Consider the following 15,510-nt stretch of genomic DNA (forward strand, 5'->3'; position numbering starts at 1 on the left):
CTGGGCTCTGTCTGTGGGGTGAATGGGGGCTCAGCAGGGCCCTGTGCCTTTCTGCTGCTCTCCCCAGCAGTGAGCCCCACTGGAGGCAGAAGCTGCCACATCTCTAGGTAGGAAAAACAAAGTGGAGGAGCTCCTCCCTATATGGCATAGTTTCCCAGCCCCAACCAAAAGAAAGGTTTGTCCTCCCAGTCCTTTTGGAATGATCTGGGGCATTCCTATTCAGGTACCATTTCCCCCTAGTCACAAGCCACCATAAGAAAAACGGATCTGATTTCTCCATAGCAGGAGGGGCTGGCCGCATCATTCCACCCACACCCCTGCGTTCCTCGGGCTTCACATGCACCTCCCCCCCAAGGGTCAAAGCTGGATTTCATGTTCCTCGCAGGTCTTCCATGATCTCCCCCCCCCCCTGCAAATTGACTATTTTTCAGAAGTTGAGGCCAGGCCCGATCCCAAGTGGAAAAGTACTGGAAGCGTCCCAAAGTTTTGTGTTTGTGCGCACACCCCTAGAAGCACGCGCACATGCAAGGGCACAGGTGACCAGGCAGGGCTTCCACAGGCTTCCCCTGCTCATGAGGTAGGCCTTGGGGGTGGGGAGAGACAGCGCACAAGAGAAATCATGTGCAATTACATTCCCCAGGAGATCTCCACCCCCCCCCCCAAAAAAGCCACATTCTATCGCTGTCCTCTTAGTCCATTTCTACTTCTAGTGATTTCTGCTGTAGTGGTCTGGCCCTACAGGCAGCCACTGTTGCTGCCCCCATCTCCACCACAAGGCCACCTCGGCAGTGCAGCCACCCATGGAAGGAAGGCTCACAGGAGGCAGCAGCCAGGCCCCGGCTGTGGCCTCTGTCAGTACTGCCACCATCAATGGGCTGCTGCCTCCATCGCCACCACCGCAGCCACCGCAGCCAATGTGCAGAAGGCTGGCCAGGTGGGTGCAGTCTGTTCACCCTCTGCAGCCAGCATGGATGGCTGGTGGGGGCCGGCCCAATCTGGGGTTATTTTACTGGGTGACTGGATTGCATTCCAGGTCCAGACAGGCCTGGACAGTCTCCACCTTTTTATTTATAAGGCTAATTGTTAAAGAGATATATCATATTCATCTGCTTCAGTCTTCTTACTAAAGCAGAATACAGAAGCATAAAAAATCATTATGAAAACAACACATTGCAAGCCTCTATGGCTAGGCTTCAAGCAGGACTACATCCGACATGTCAGGAGATAGAGCGAGCTAAGCCTAATGATGACTGCACCTTGCTTCAACAAAAGCACACAGAGACCGTTTATGCACTTGGAACTTCACTGCCCCAGCTCCCATGCAGGAGTACAAATTGGGGGCCGATAAGGTGCGCCAGGCCAAATGCTCCCCTGTATGGGTGCAGGAAGAAAAGAAGAAGAAGAAGAAGAAGAAGAAGAAGAAGAAGAAGAAGAAGAAGAAGAAGAAGAAGAAGAAGAAGAAGAAGAAGAAGAAGAAGAAGAAGAAGAAGAAGAAGAAGAAGAAGAAGAGTTGGTTCTTCCAGCCTGCAGCCTGGCATGAAACCTCAAGTGTATAAACGGCCAGAGTTTCTGTTCCTGAAGGCCATCTAGTCCAACCCCCTGCTCAACGCAGGATTAGCCCTAAGCTTTCTAAAGCAATATGCTCAGGGTTTTTCTACTGCAACCTCAACATTGACTACTTGATGCTACTTGTGAGCACGTAGTCACAGTTTAGTGGCTTAACAACAGCCCTTCAAGGCTAACTTCACCAAATTTCTTGCTGATTGCAATTCCAACACAAATTGCCACCTTTTCCCCATATCATTTGGACTCTCGACTGCTGACCAGCAGATACTTTCTTCAGTCACTTTCCCTCTATTTTTACATTATCACATTCTTTCCATTTTAACATGCTCTCTGTCCAGTTCTGTTGTGAATGATGAAGATTTATTTTTCTTTTGTTTGACATTCCCTCAATGATCCCTCCTTTCTGACCAAGAGTTAATTATCCTTTTATGCCTTTGTACATATTTTAGCTCAGTATTTGTTTTAATTATGTGGGGGTTTGGGTGGGTGATTTTAATGGTTTTAAATTATGATTTTGTCATTTATTAAATTGTTAGGCACCCTGGTGACTCTTGCAAAGGCAGAAAAGCAAATTATGTAAATTTTGCAGATGATGATGATGAAGAAGAAGGATGCTCCCAATTGAATTATTTCATACCATGCAATTTCAAAAGACATAGGAGCCATTTCATTTAAAAGTTGACAATCTTTACCTTAATTCAAACCTAAGAATAGATATGAATTGGAAAAAATGCAGTTTGGTTTGATCCATAATTTGTGACATACCAAACCACAGACTATTATATACAAAAATGCAAACTGAAGAGGTTTTTGAATTTTGTGATATGGTAGAATGCCCCCCAGTATAATAGAGGCACTAAACTTGCAGTAGATCTCCACCTAACTCTCCTCTAACACCCTACCAAGTTTGATGTGAACTGGTTTATGAAATCCAACTTATAACCCCCCACACACCAGAAGTGCTTTCTGGAGAAATAAGATACAGGTTCCAGAGTGAGGTGGCCAGACGTCCCAGATAGTCCCGCATTTGGGGCATTTTCTCCATGGCCCACGGTGTTTTCCAGATGTCCTGGGGCGTTCCAATTTTTTAATTTTTAATTTTAGAGAGCCAGTTTGGTGTTTAGGAGTGTGGACTTCTAATCTGGCATGCTGGGTTTGATTCAGCACTCCCCCACATGCGGCCAGCTGGATGACCTTCGGCTTACCACGGCATTGATAAAACACACCACTGATAAAACGAGCAGTGATATCAGGGCTCTTCTGGCACAAAGGTGGGCGTAATGTTCCCGCAGCCCTTAAGCTGTTCAAGGCAAAACCTCTAGCACAGATGATGTATGGGGCCCCATTGTGTATAAATGCCAATATTTCCAGCCTAGAAAAGACCCAGGCTAAATTTTTAAGATCCCTGCTCCATGTACCAACCAGTATTTCCAACGCTTCAATTCGGGTGGAAACAGGAATGTATTCTGTCCAGACCAGAATATGGATATGTACGTCCATATGTACTGGTTAAAATTGCTTTTTTCCACAAAGGGTTTGCTTTACCTAATGATGTCTGAATCATTGGTTGTGCCGTGGATATCCACTCTTGAGAAAAAACTTTGCTCATATGGTCTATCCAAACAGTTAATACTGTCTCTGGGTTTCAACCGAACAAAGGAAATGATAAAACAAAGAAGCCTAGATATCCATCGCCAACAGGATTTCAATCAAGTAAAAAATCCACTTTTTCCAATGCCTCCACTTAATAATTTGAGGCCATTACCTTATTTATCTAATCTTGTTTTCCCAGAACATAGGAGATCATTTACTCTCTTACGATATAACATGCTCCCATCCGCTTTTAGGGAAGGCTTATTAAAAAAAAATACCCATCTGTGATCGTTTATGCATCTGCCAGGATGGGAGCACTGAGACATCTGAACATGTATTACTCCAATGTAGGCTATACAATCAATTCAGGGGAGAACTTGTGGGGAGAGGAAAGGGAAGGTGACTGTAAGCCGCTTTGAGCCTCCTTTGGGTAGAGAAAAGCGGCATATAAGAACTAACATCCATTGCTGGGAATAATTCAACTTCAGGGATAAGTGGAAACGTATGAAGCTAGCAGAGCTATACCTCAAGTGTAAAAAGACAGGTTAAGAGGTTCAGAATGGCAGACTATGCAACACCAGAGTTTCAATAACCCCATAGCAGTGGGGAGGGTATTATGAATGTGGGTATTCAGCCAAAAAACCCACGAGTTAGGGTGGAAATAGCCAGGGGAAGAGCATGGGCTTAGGGTGCATGGATTTGCAGCACATCAATCCACTCACAGACGTCTCACAGCTGAAACATGCAGCCAGTATCTAAAAGGCAGATAGAATGGCAAGTACCCCCAGACCTTTGACAGGGGCTCCCCAAACTGCCCCCACAATAGCAAGGAGGGTATAAGGGTAGTTTTAGGAGGGTGCAGAAACGTTTCCACAGGTTTGACTGGAAACAGGTCCTCATGATTTGAGCAGGAGGGACTAGGTTCAGCTGCTTTCTGGCACCAGGCTGGGAGGTGCCAGAGGGGGGTATAATTGATGCATTCAAACCTAGGGACTTGTTCACCTTCTCATCTTCCAACATAATATATTTATTTTATTTTATTTATTTATTCAATTTATATACAGCTTCTTACTGTGATGTCTTGGGGCAGTGTACATAGAATCAATGGGGAGCAGAAAGGTACATTGTAACATTTGGAACAGTGAACAACACAGTAGTTATAACACTAGTAAGGATTTCTGTAGAAACAGGTCCTTGTTGCTGGCCTTCACCTGAAAGCCCAGCAGAAGAGCTCCATTTTGCAGGCCCTACAGAATTGTTCCAGTAGGACCTTGGTTTCACTAGGGAGCTCATTCCGCCAGGTTGAGGCCATGGACGAAAAACCTCTGGCTCTAGTCTATGTCAGGTGGACTTCTTTGGGGCCAGGGATCACCAGATTGTTAGAATGGGTAGAACAGACAGTATGCAGGAACCTGCCGTGAGTACCAACACCTTAAACCTGATCCGATATTCAAATGATATCCAGTGCAGCTGCTGGAGGATCTGCGTGATACGGGCTCTCCATCAGCTTCGGGTCAGGATGCAAGGAGCTGCAGTTTGTACCAATCGTAGCTTTTGGATCAGGGATAAAGGACGACCCTTCTGCTATCTACAGGGGTTCTTATCTTGTATATGCTTGAGAAATATTATAACTGTGTGAATTTATTTGCACAATTTCATGAAATAAGAAAAATAAGATGACTTCCCAAACATCGCCTTTAAAAAAAGGCTAAGTAGTCCTGATGGGGCATTTGAAAGAAAGCTATCCATGAACTTCCTGCAGATGCCAAAGGAAGGATCAGAATACTATTTTGCATAGTCTTCATCAACAGGATACTATAATATGTCTGTTTATTTACACTGTGTAAATTATGCAAATCAAATGAATTAGATCTAATGTTTGTTTTAGAAGTTGTTGAATAGGTACTGATCCAGGAGCACTTACAAGTGTCTCAGGATTGTTTTCGTGCTTATAAGAGCTATAGAAATTGTTTGCTTTTTTCATGCCTGCTAGTCTCAGAAAAACTTGTAGCTAAAATATTATTGTATTTAGTTTGTCCTACAGTCTATTTAATATGAATTCGATTTCTGTACACTGGAAATGAGAATGGATTATATTACTGTCTTGCTCTAAATAGCTGGGAGGTAGTCTGACAACCAAGAAGCATGAAATAAAGGATTAGGCTGTAATCTAGGTTTACTGGAGTGTATCCTATTTCACATTGTTGTTCTAAAGTTGACCTTTTTGCAGCTCATATCTTAGCTATTGCTGAAACCTCTCCAATCAATCAATGAAAAGGCCAGATTCATTGTGTACATGATAATAATTACTTTTTGCTATTACTTTCACAGAGGTGGTCCAACTCACACTTCCTGAAGATCAAATGGTTAGCATGACCACAGTAACCGTAGGGCTGAGTACTGAATTGACCTGTGCTATCCATGGACCTCTGAGGCCTCCTATCATCTGGAAACGCAACGGAGTCATGTTGAATTTTTTAGATTTGGAAGATATCAATGTAAGTCTTCAGTAACTTGTGCAATTTTCTTGTATAGGCAACTTAAAGTGATTTTCAATGAGCAATCAGAAGACAAACAATGGAAAGGCAAAGCCAATCAATGCAAAGAAATTACTTAATGAAAAAATGATTTTAAACTCAGAGAATTACCAGTGTATTTTAAATATTGTTTTTCAGGGAAAGTTCTCTTTTAGTAGCTCCAAAATGTTGTACAGATTATGGCAGCAAATACATATCCCATGCGTAAGATTTGCAGTTAAGGACCCCCACGCAACTGCTGATTTTTCCCTTCAAGAGACCCTCCTCAGCATTAGTGCTACCAGGGCAACAGAAAAAAATGTGGTGCCATTTTTTTAAACTGTTGGTTATATTTGTTGTTATTATTTGAATACCAAACTAGAATACGGCACGTAATTTTGTTATTTTTAGGAGAAAGAAGATAGACACACAAGGTAAATAGTCAGAATCCTTTTCCATTTCCAATCACTGTATCCCTTAAAAAACTTATTCTGATTGGATTCTGCGATTCTGGTATGTTATTTCCAGGCAATCAGTCTTTTGTTAAGATACGTTGATAATTCCTTGCTAACTATTCTTTCATTTCTTTAGCACTAGAGACTATGATCTCAAATGCAATTAGAGAGGATCCTAATGATCCAACAGTTACAACTCTATGGAAAGTAACAAAACTATAGATGGTTCTCATTATTCATTCACATATTTAATTTGTCTAAACTTATGCAATGATCATTTTTACCACAGACATGATCTTGAAGGTGGTACATTTTCAAACTGCACAATGTTACAGATGCCACTTATCTTACAGCATCAATTCCCACACTGTACACCATTGTGTAGAGCTGTGCCACATTCTTCATTCTGTCTTCCAGAATATGTGCAGTGAGAAAGAAAATAATGACATGCAAGGATTTCCTGATGCAGGTGAATGGCTTAGATCTTACAGTATGGAATAGGACTTCCTCACCACCCTTCTCCTGCTACAGACCAAAATACTTCCTAAAATGTTGCTCTGGGGGTAGGGGTAGTGGTGCGGCAGGAGACATGCAGAAGCAGCGTGATTGAATGCACACAGTGAAAGGGGAAAATGGTCAAAAATCCTACCTTCTGAAATTTGCATGAGATACAAGTTTACAGCTGTGAGCAGATTACACAGCAATTACTGTTGCCCAGAAAGCACAATTCCAGCCCTAGTGCTGATTTACTGGGCAGAGGCAGAGCTAGATAGCAGCAAACAATGTTAATTGAGCTACATGTAGATACAATATTATTGCCTACTATTCTGTGAATTCTAGAATTGAAGGGTGACCACAGTTTTAATCCAGAATTAAAATCTGGGTTCTATTAATCAATCAATGTCTTATAATAATTAATATAATAACCCAATTAATAAAAATTGAGATAATATTTTTATTTATTTGTTTGTTTGTTTATTTATTTGGACTTCTAGGCTGCCCTGCTTCGAAAAAGTCTCCGGGGAGCTTACAGTAGAAGATATAATTTTACAATAAAACTTTAAAATCTTAAAAGTCAACTATAACACACTATAATCGCTCCATCAGTTATCTCCCGGACTGGATGTTGAGGCCAGTGAGATTAAGATAATTCTCCTGGATTTGATAGTAGGGGAATAGTGCAGGCAAAGGCCTGAGCAGGGAGTTAGGCAGGTAGGCCCTTTCAGGTCGTAAGTGTGCAAGCTTGGCCTCAACCAAATGCCTGGTCAAAGAGGACAGTCTTGCTGGCCCTTGAAGAATCTGGGTGCTCCGGAAGAGCCCAGACCTCTGATGGCAGCTCGTTCCGTCAGGCTGGATCCTGGACTGATAAGGCCTTGGCTCTGGTCGAGGCCAGGCACACTTCTTTGGGGCCAGAGCATAGCATTTCTACAAAAACGAAAATTCATAATACAAGTACATAATACAGGTAGCTATGATGTCACTCAAAAGACATACAAGTGAGTGAAAGGGGCTGGAGACAACCAGAAAATTCCTACCCGCAGAGTGAAGAGCCCTGTGAGGGGCATAAGGAGACGAGCATCCCTCAGATAAGCAGGGCCCAGGCCACAGGTAAGTACCAAGCCCTTGAACCTGATCCAGAAGCCAATCAGCAACCCATATAGCTGCCTTGCCATAGTCTGGACTTTGGCCCTCCAAGATGCCCTTGTGAGGACCCTAGCAGCTGCATTTTGCAACAGCCGTAATTTCCAGGTCAGAGACAAGGGAAGGCCTGCATAAAACAAGTTACAAAAGTCTAATCTGGAAGTGGTTGCATGAATCACCATTGTCAGGTGGTCTGTAGACAGGTAGGATGCTAGCAGCCAAGCTTCGCGTGTGTGGAAAAAGTGGGCTACTTTCATGATCTGATCCTCCACAGATAGGGAGGCATCAAAGATCACTCCCAAGTTCCTGGCTGCAGGTACAGCCACAAGCTACACCCAATCCAGGCAGGTTTCCTGGTCCTGTCCCCTTCTACCCAGCCAAAAGACATCCATCTTGGAGGGACTGAGTTTCAGGCGACTCTTCCTGAGCCATCCAGACACTGCTTCCAAACAATTGGCAAATTTTTCCAGGGGGGGGGCACCCATTCATCCATCAGGAGATAGAGTTGGGTGTCATCTGCTTACTGATGACAACCCAGTCCAAAGCTTGGACCAGCTGTGCCAGAGGGTGCATATAGATTAAGGTGACCAGATTGTCCCACTTATTGTACTTCTGTTGAAATTTATATATATATATATATATATATATATATATTACAATACTATTTTTGCATTCTATGCATTCTATGAAACTTTTTGTTGCTCCATATAGATCAAATTTTTAATCAAGAACCCCCCCCCCCCACACACACAGTCAATGGTAAAACAATGGAGTGTTTTACCAATGTTAAAATCTGGTCACTTTAATATAGATGTTAAAAAGTGTGGGGGAGAGTATACTCACAAGGGAGCACAAAAGGAGCAGACAGCTCTTCCCCTATAGCAACCCTTTGTGTCCGGTTCCACATAAAGGAGATCAGCCATCGCAAGGCTGTCCCTCTAATCCCAGTACTGCCACAGTTATGCTTGTGCCAACTGAATTAAATCAAAAAGACGAGCAGAGATCATGAGAAATAGCAAGCTGTCCTAAAAAGGTCTCTAAGAAATCAAAAAATGTCCTTCAAGAAACACCCTAGAATAGCAACTAATAATGCTCTTGTACATCCTATTTCTGACCGAAGTCAAGAAGCAGAATGGCACTACTTCCATGATCTGACTACAATCTCTAATGGGGAGATCACATCAGAGGTGTATAAAATATTATTATTTTGATGGCAATGACCTCAGGGCTGGGACACCATGTGAAAACCATATCATGTGTGTGGTCTGCCCATTATAGGCATAATTTGGAGTGTTGTAGGAAACAACCACAGATAAATATGGCAACATATTAAGGAAATATATTAAAGTAATATATCAAGAACAAGACTTTTCTTGAAAAAGGGATTGTTTGGGTCCTTTGCCAGTCAAAAGACAGTCAGAGTCTGAATCCTTCTAGAAAGTTTGAAAATTGGAGAAACTGAATTATGCCTCTTGTGAGAACAAAAAATCCACATTATTCAATGATCTATTTAAAGGTACTGAGGGGGAAAGGCACTATGCTTCTTAATGTACTTGAAGTCAGTTAATTAAATTACTTCATTCCCCACCCTTTTAGCATGCCTCAAGCAGCAACTCAATTGCATTTCTATTTTTCACAATAAGGTTAGCAATTTAGTTAATTGGAAGTGCAACAGGAGATTAATTGTACCTTTTAACTTCAAGGAAATCCTCCCTGCTTCTGGCACATTTAAAATCACATATGAGCTTAGAGAATTTTCAGACACTTAAAAAAATCCACATATCGTATTTCAATTAAGGCTTGCTCTTTGGAAATCTAACACTGATCCAAAAATGATACCAAAATAAGGACAGGTTGTGGTTGAAAATCCTTGACTCAGAATGATCTGATACTGCTGTCAGCCCAGTTCCTTTGTACTTATAGTGGTCAAAGGCAGGCATGTAATCTAAACGGAAATAGAAATGGATAAAGTTGGACTATAATCCCCAACATACACAGAAATTTAGATCAAGTGACAAAAATCTCTCTTGTTTTATATTCCTTTTTTCCTTTTCTACACTCTCTTGATAGGAAACAAACAGAAAAATAAAAAACCCAATCACTTCTTGTTCATTGAACAAACTTTCAAAAGCAACATAGTAATTTCTCTTGTCTGCTAAATTCTTAACAATTTTGTGACAGCCTAGCAGCAAAAATGGCATCCCAAACATTCAAGATTGCCTTAACTGACAGCACAACATATTTAATAGTAATGAACACCAATGTTGTAGAGGGTACATAAGAAAACAGTCAAGTCAGTGTGCTTAGAAAAAAATTTTTTTAAAGTACATGACAATGACTGAAACAGTCTAGTTGTAATTCTTGTGTTAATGTAGCACAAATGAGGCAGAAGAAAACAGGTGTGCTTGTGTGGTAGTAAGTGACCAACTCCTGGCAATGACCTTCCTGCAGTGAAAATGATTGTCACTTAGTTTCCTGCTTCCCAAAAAGGTTTTTTGCTAGCTTTACTGATTTACAGCATACCAGGGAGAAGGTAATGCAGAACAAATTGTAGAACATCCTCAGTCTTCTAGAGAGATTGAAACCCTTCAGGTGGCTGGCTAGACAATAAATGCAGTGCCTTGCAAACTCTTTGGCTTCCAGATTCTGCTGTGATCCTTCCACACTCTTGTCACTGGCAGGAAGTCCTGTTTTGAAACCATTGAGAGAAAAACAGAAGCTAATGGGAGCAGGGGGTAGTGTCTGGGTTAAGGCAAACGGTGTAGTCAACTACAGTGAAAAACTAAGCCTCCATTTGTAACAATATCATATCAGAGTGGATTTTTGAAATGCTAGCATTAAAAATCGCTTGAAAAGTCTTATGGATCACTGAGGTATGATTCACTTCAGATATCTGAAGTCATGTCAATCTCAATCTCTCACCGAAGTGAGACTTTTAAAATCATGACACACAGTGCCAAACTTAAGAGACACATTATTTGACTACAAAATTTGAGTCCAATGGCACCTTTAAGACCAACAAGGATTTATTCAAGGCATGAGCTGTCATGTGCATGCACACTTCCTCAGACAATGGAACAGGGATCATAAGATAAGAGTACAGCTATAAGGAGAACGTAAGTTAGTAGCAAAGTAGTAAACCATACCATATGCCGTTTGATAATTCTTTACTAGGACAATCAGTCCTTTGGATTCAATTTTCAGTCACAAAAACTTTGGGGCAATAAAAATGTAAATTTATTGATTAATGGCAGATACTTTCCCAGTTTTGAAAAGAAGTAATTAAAAGCGACCTGTTGTTTCTCTAGACAATTTAATTAAGTGGACAAATGTATATAATAAAAATAAAGACTCCATCACAAACAAAGCCAGAGGAGACAACTGAGATATTCTTCTTAGAAAAGAGTTCAGAGTTTATTGTGTCCAAAAGGATACATCTGGAAGCATCAAAATAGAAAGGCTATTGCTAAAAACAACTGGCTTGTCCAGGCCTAGGATACATATAGACACCTCCTTGCTCCCATTAACACTTTATTTTCCTGCCATTTGCTATTCTCACAGTAGAAGGACTTTTATCTTCATAGAACAGTTAGAACAAAGCAAAAGCTACATTTTTTTCACTTTGTAGCCAAAAGAAGGCCAGAACTATTCACTAGAGCCATAACATTTTAAAGAAGAGATAATTTCAGGATGGATACTCTCCACTTCCTGGGAACAGACTACAGTGTGTACATGCATGCTGAGAGCCCAGTGAGGAGGGAAAAGGGGGGGGGGCAGAGGGAAGAATAGGGAAACAAGAGTTGAGCCTAATGGCTCCTAGAACTTTTTTTCACCTTTTACCTGAATATATGGCATGAAGTGAGAGATGACATTATACCATAGTATAATGATGATATTATACCATAATACTGAGCAAGACTTAGCATGGGTTTGTCATTTCCACATGCCGCTGCTTAACCAAGAGTTAAGACAGATTTAACTCTTCCATGGGAATCCATAGGACTTGACAGAGCATCATTGTACCTTATTGAATTTGCGGGAGGCCTCAAAATAGGAGGAGTAGTGAACACCCCAGAAGATAAAGATCGGAACACCCTGTAAAATTGGGCAAATAAGAACAAGATGCAGTTCAATAAGGAAAAGCATAGAGTTCTACATCTGGGACACAAAAATGAAAACCATGAAAACTGGATAGGAGATACACTTCTGGATAGCAGTGTGTGTGAACGTGGTCTTGAATACTTGTGGACTGCAAGCTAAATATCAGCAGACTGCATGATTTGGCGGTAAAGAAGGCAAATGCAGTTTGGGGCTGTATTAATGGAGGCATCACATCAAAATCACACTGTATTGGTTAGACCCCACCTGGAGTACTGGAGTCCTGTGTGCAGTTCTGGAGGCCTCACTTCAAAAAGGATGTGGACAAAATTGGGCAGGTTCAGAGGAGAGCAACCCCATGAGGAAAGGGAATGTTCAGCCTAGAGAAGAGAAGGTTGAGAGTAGGGCTGGGTGCTTCGGCTGCTGAAGCGGCCATTCACATCCGAAGCAGCCAGTGGCGTGGTGTGAGGGGGAGGGGTGGTGCAGCACACCAGTTGGTGCATGCACGCAGGTCAGCACCTGTGTGCATCGGTGACTTGCACGCCGGCGCTAACCCCCCACTATGTGGCGCTGGCTTTTTCGGGCATGAACGGCTGCTTCGGTGGCCAAAGCACCCAAACCTAGTTGAGAGGGTACATGATTGCTGTCTTTGACCAATTATGCACAGTGACAGCAAGAGAGCAGCTTCTTCTGTGAAGCTGTGTGTGTGCACTGCATGCACAACTCTGGGTGGGTTCTGCTGCACCTCATGGTGATCCCACCACATGATGGTGGGAGAGTGGCATGCCACTTTCCTACCATTGTGGAAGGGGGGAGAATACCCTGTTCAGTTCTGCAGCACTGCGAAGCTGAACGGGGTGTTTTGTGTCCCTGTAGGGGCACCATAGGTGAGAGGAAGGAGCTATGACTTGAAGGCCTGGCTCTTCCCTTATGCACAGGCCTGGCCCAGGCGGGCCTCTGATGGCTACCACAGCAAGGAAGGGAACATGGAAGAATCCGTGTTCCCTTGCCACAGGCCATCAGAGGGCCAAGGGCCAGGGGGGGCCTGGCCAGGGCCAAGAGGGGCCAGGGCCAAGAGGGGGCCTGGACAGTGCTGACATCATGCATAAGCAGGGATTAGCCCCGCCGTCATGCAGGCGCCAGACTGCATTTCCCAGCCTATGCATAATGAGTCTTTTTAATATTTGAAAAGTTGTTACTTAAAAGTTCCTGTTGGTAGCAGAGGATAGAGCCTGCAGTAATGGGTCTAAACAATGTGGAGAACAATATCAGCTAGATATCCGGGGGGAGGTGGGATTTCATAGAGTAGTTTAGCAGTGAAATCAATTGCCTAAGGAGGTGGTATGCTCCCCCTCAATGACAGTCTTCAAGCTGCACCTGGATATATACTTATCCTGAATGCTTTAGGCTGATTCTGCATTGAACAGTGAGTTGTACTAGATGAACTTTATGCCCCCTTCCCACTCTATGATTCTAGATGTCATAGTGCTTTGGCTATCACTGGATATTTATTTATTTTTACCTTGTTTTCTTTGCAATGGTGACCCAAAAATGGCTTAACTCATTCTCCTCTCCTCAATTATGTGTTACAGCAATCATTCACACTTGGATGAGTGCATCCATATTGGAAATCCATAGTACACACATAGTGCACTATCCAATAATGAATAGATGCAGCATCTAACAGATTTTTTTATTATTATTCCTTCTTTAGTGTATAATTTTATGTCCCAAAAAAGTGAAACGATGTTGTGCTGTGTTCTTGTATGCTAATTTGTTAAAAGAAGTGATATCAACTTCCTCCAGAGATAAGAATCATTACCAGGACTTATTTTCTTCTATATGCATATCTAAAACATGGGATAGTTTTAAAATATTACAGTGAATGGCAGTGTCTCACCTTATAAAATTATTAGATTTATATTCCAGGATAAGAGGTGGTACAATTATGTCTTCAAAACAAACACATTTTGGAACCTGGGCTGACTTTGCATAAAATTTTGCCAAATTCAGTGTAGGTAAGACAATGTGTGACTGAGACCTGGATGCGAGAAGGCAAAACTGTTGCCTTAAAAGATCTGTCTGGGTTCTCGGTCTTCCATCAACCTTAGTTACATGGTGTGGGGGGTGGCGATCCTATCCAGAACAGCTATACCTTCAGACCACTACTGGCTGCCTTGTTCTCAGGGGAGGAGTGTGTCAGCTTGAGTTGGGAATCAGTTGAGAATGTGGGTATCTGGATAGTTTACCATTCACCCACTGCCCCCCCCCCACAGATGCCCTGCTGGGCCTATTGAAGACAGCAGCTGTTTGGGCATTGCAATTCCCCAGTTCGTTGATTCTGGGGGACTTCAGTGTCCATGCGGACTTGCCATCCCTGAGACCTGGCCCGGACCTGGTGTCAGACATGGAGACACTGGGGTAATCGCAGATTGTTGCTGGTCCCACTCATCAGGATGGCCACACTCTTGATTTGGTCTTTAGTTCAGGAGTAGATGTAGATCTGGTGGCAAATAACCTCATTACATGATCTGAAAACCACGGTCTGAAGGTTAGACTCAGGACACCATCCCCTCCCTGTTTGGGTGACGGAGGAATTTTAACTGCCCATGGGGACTTATGGAATCTGATGGATTTCTGAATGCTCTGTGGGACCTGATGCCCTCTGTCATCTCATTGGAGGCTTTGGTGGAGGACTGGCCGTCCTGCCTGTTGGCTGCCATTGGCAAGATTGCTCCTGAGTGCCCTCTCCGCCCTTGCCTCAAACAGGCTCCTTGATTTCCCTCAGAGTTTCAGGAGAGGGAGGTTAGATGGCTAGAGTGAGTGTTGCAGAAGACTTGTGAAGAAGCAGCAAGGACATCTCATTGCACTCTTATGGGGGCAAATGAGATGGCAGTAAAAGTGGCAAAACGAGATAATTTCACTGCTAATTCTAGCCTGGCACAATTGTTTAGGGTAGTTCAGAGTCTTTCCACCCTGGAAGAAGGACACTCAAATAGTACTGAATTGAAATTAGGCTGAGAGGCTTTAGCGAGCTTTTTTTGCAGATAAAAGTCTTGTTGCTCCGCCACGACTTTACTGCCACAGTTGATACAGATTGCAAACTAGAGGTTCTGTGGCTGTCAAAGGGAATTAGGTTTGATGGCTTCAGGCAGCTCTCTTTATCTGAAGTGGACAAATTGCTGGGATCAGTGAGGGTGACCATTTGGCCCCTTGATCCCTGTCCAGCCTGGTTGCTCAAATCAGGCAACTGGTAGATATGTGTTCCTCTGAGAGATATTGTCAACAATCTCCTGGCATTTTTGGAGAAAATTTCGGCTATGGATCCAAACCAGTCTGGCTTCCATCCTGGCCATGGGGTGGAGACTGTGTTGGTTGCCTTGATGAATGATCTCTGGCGCCAACTGGAAAGAGGTGGGTCTTCCATTCTCGTGCTGTTTGATCTTTTGTTTGCATTTGACGTGGTTGACCACAAGATATTGGTGTGCCATCTAGATGACACAGGGATTGGAGGGATAGCCCTGCAGTGACTGGCCTACTTTCTTGAGAACAGGTCACAGAGGGTGGTAGTAGGTGAAGAATTATCAAATCCTTTTGTTGCTCTCTTGTGGAGTACCACAGGGGGTGATACTATCCCCTAC

General features: G+C 42.9%; 1 protein-coding gene across 4 annotated transcripts in view; it reads left to right on the forward strand.

Annotated features, from left to right (window-relative positions):
* Positions 1–15,510, forward strand: part of FSTL4 (follistatin like 4) — a 695,481-nt gene that overhangs the window by 586,144 nt on the left and 93,827 nt on the right. For 3 of the 4 annotated variants that reach the window (XM_077326854.1, XM_077326855.1, XM_077326858.1), the window contains one exon: positions 5,491–5,657. The exons of the other annotated variant lie outside the window; for it this stretch is intronic. In XM_077326854.1, coding sequence (XP_077182969.1) covers positions 5,491–5,657 — 167 coding nt within the window. The remainder of the gene's footprint in view (positions 1–5,490; positions 5,658–15,510) is intronic. 4 annotated transcript variants of the gene reach the window in all.

This window comes from Paroedura picta, chromosome 3 (genome assembly GCF_049243985.1).
Source record: "Paroedura picta isolate Pp20150507F chromosome 3, Ppicta_v3.0, whole genome shotgun sequence".
NCBI lineage: Eukaryota > Metazoa > Chordata > Lepidosauria > Squamata > Gekkonidae > Paroedura > Paroedura picta.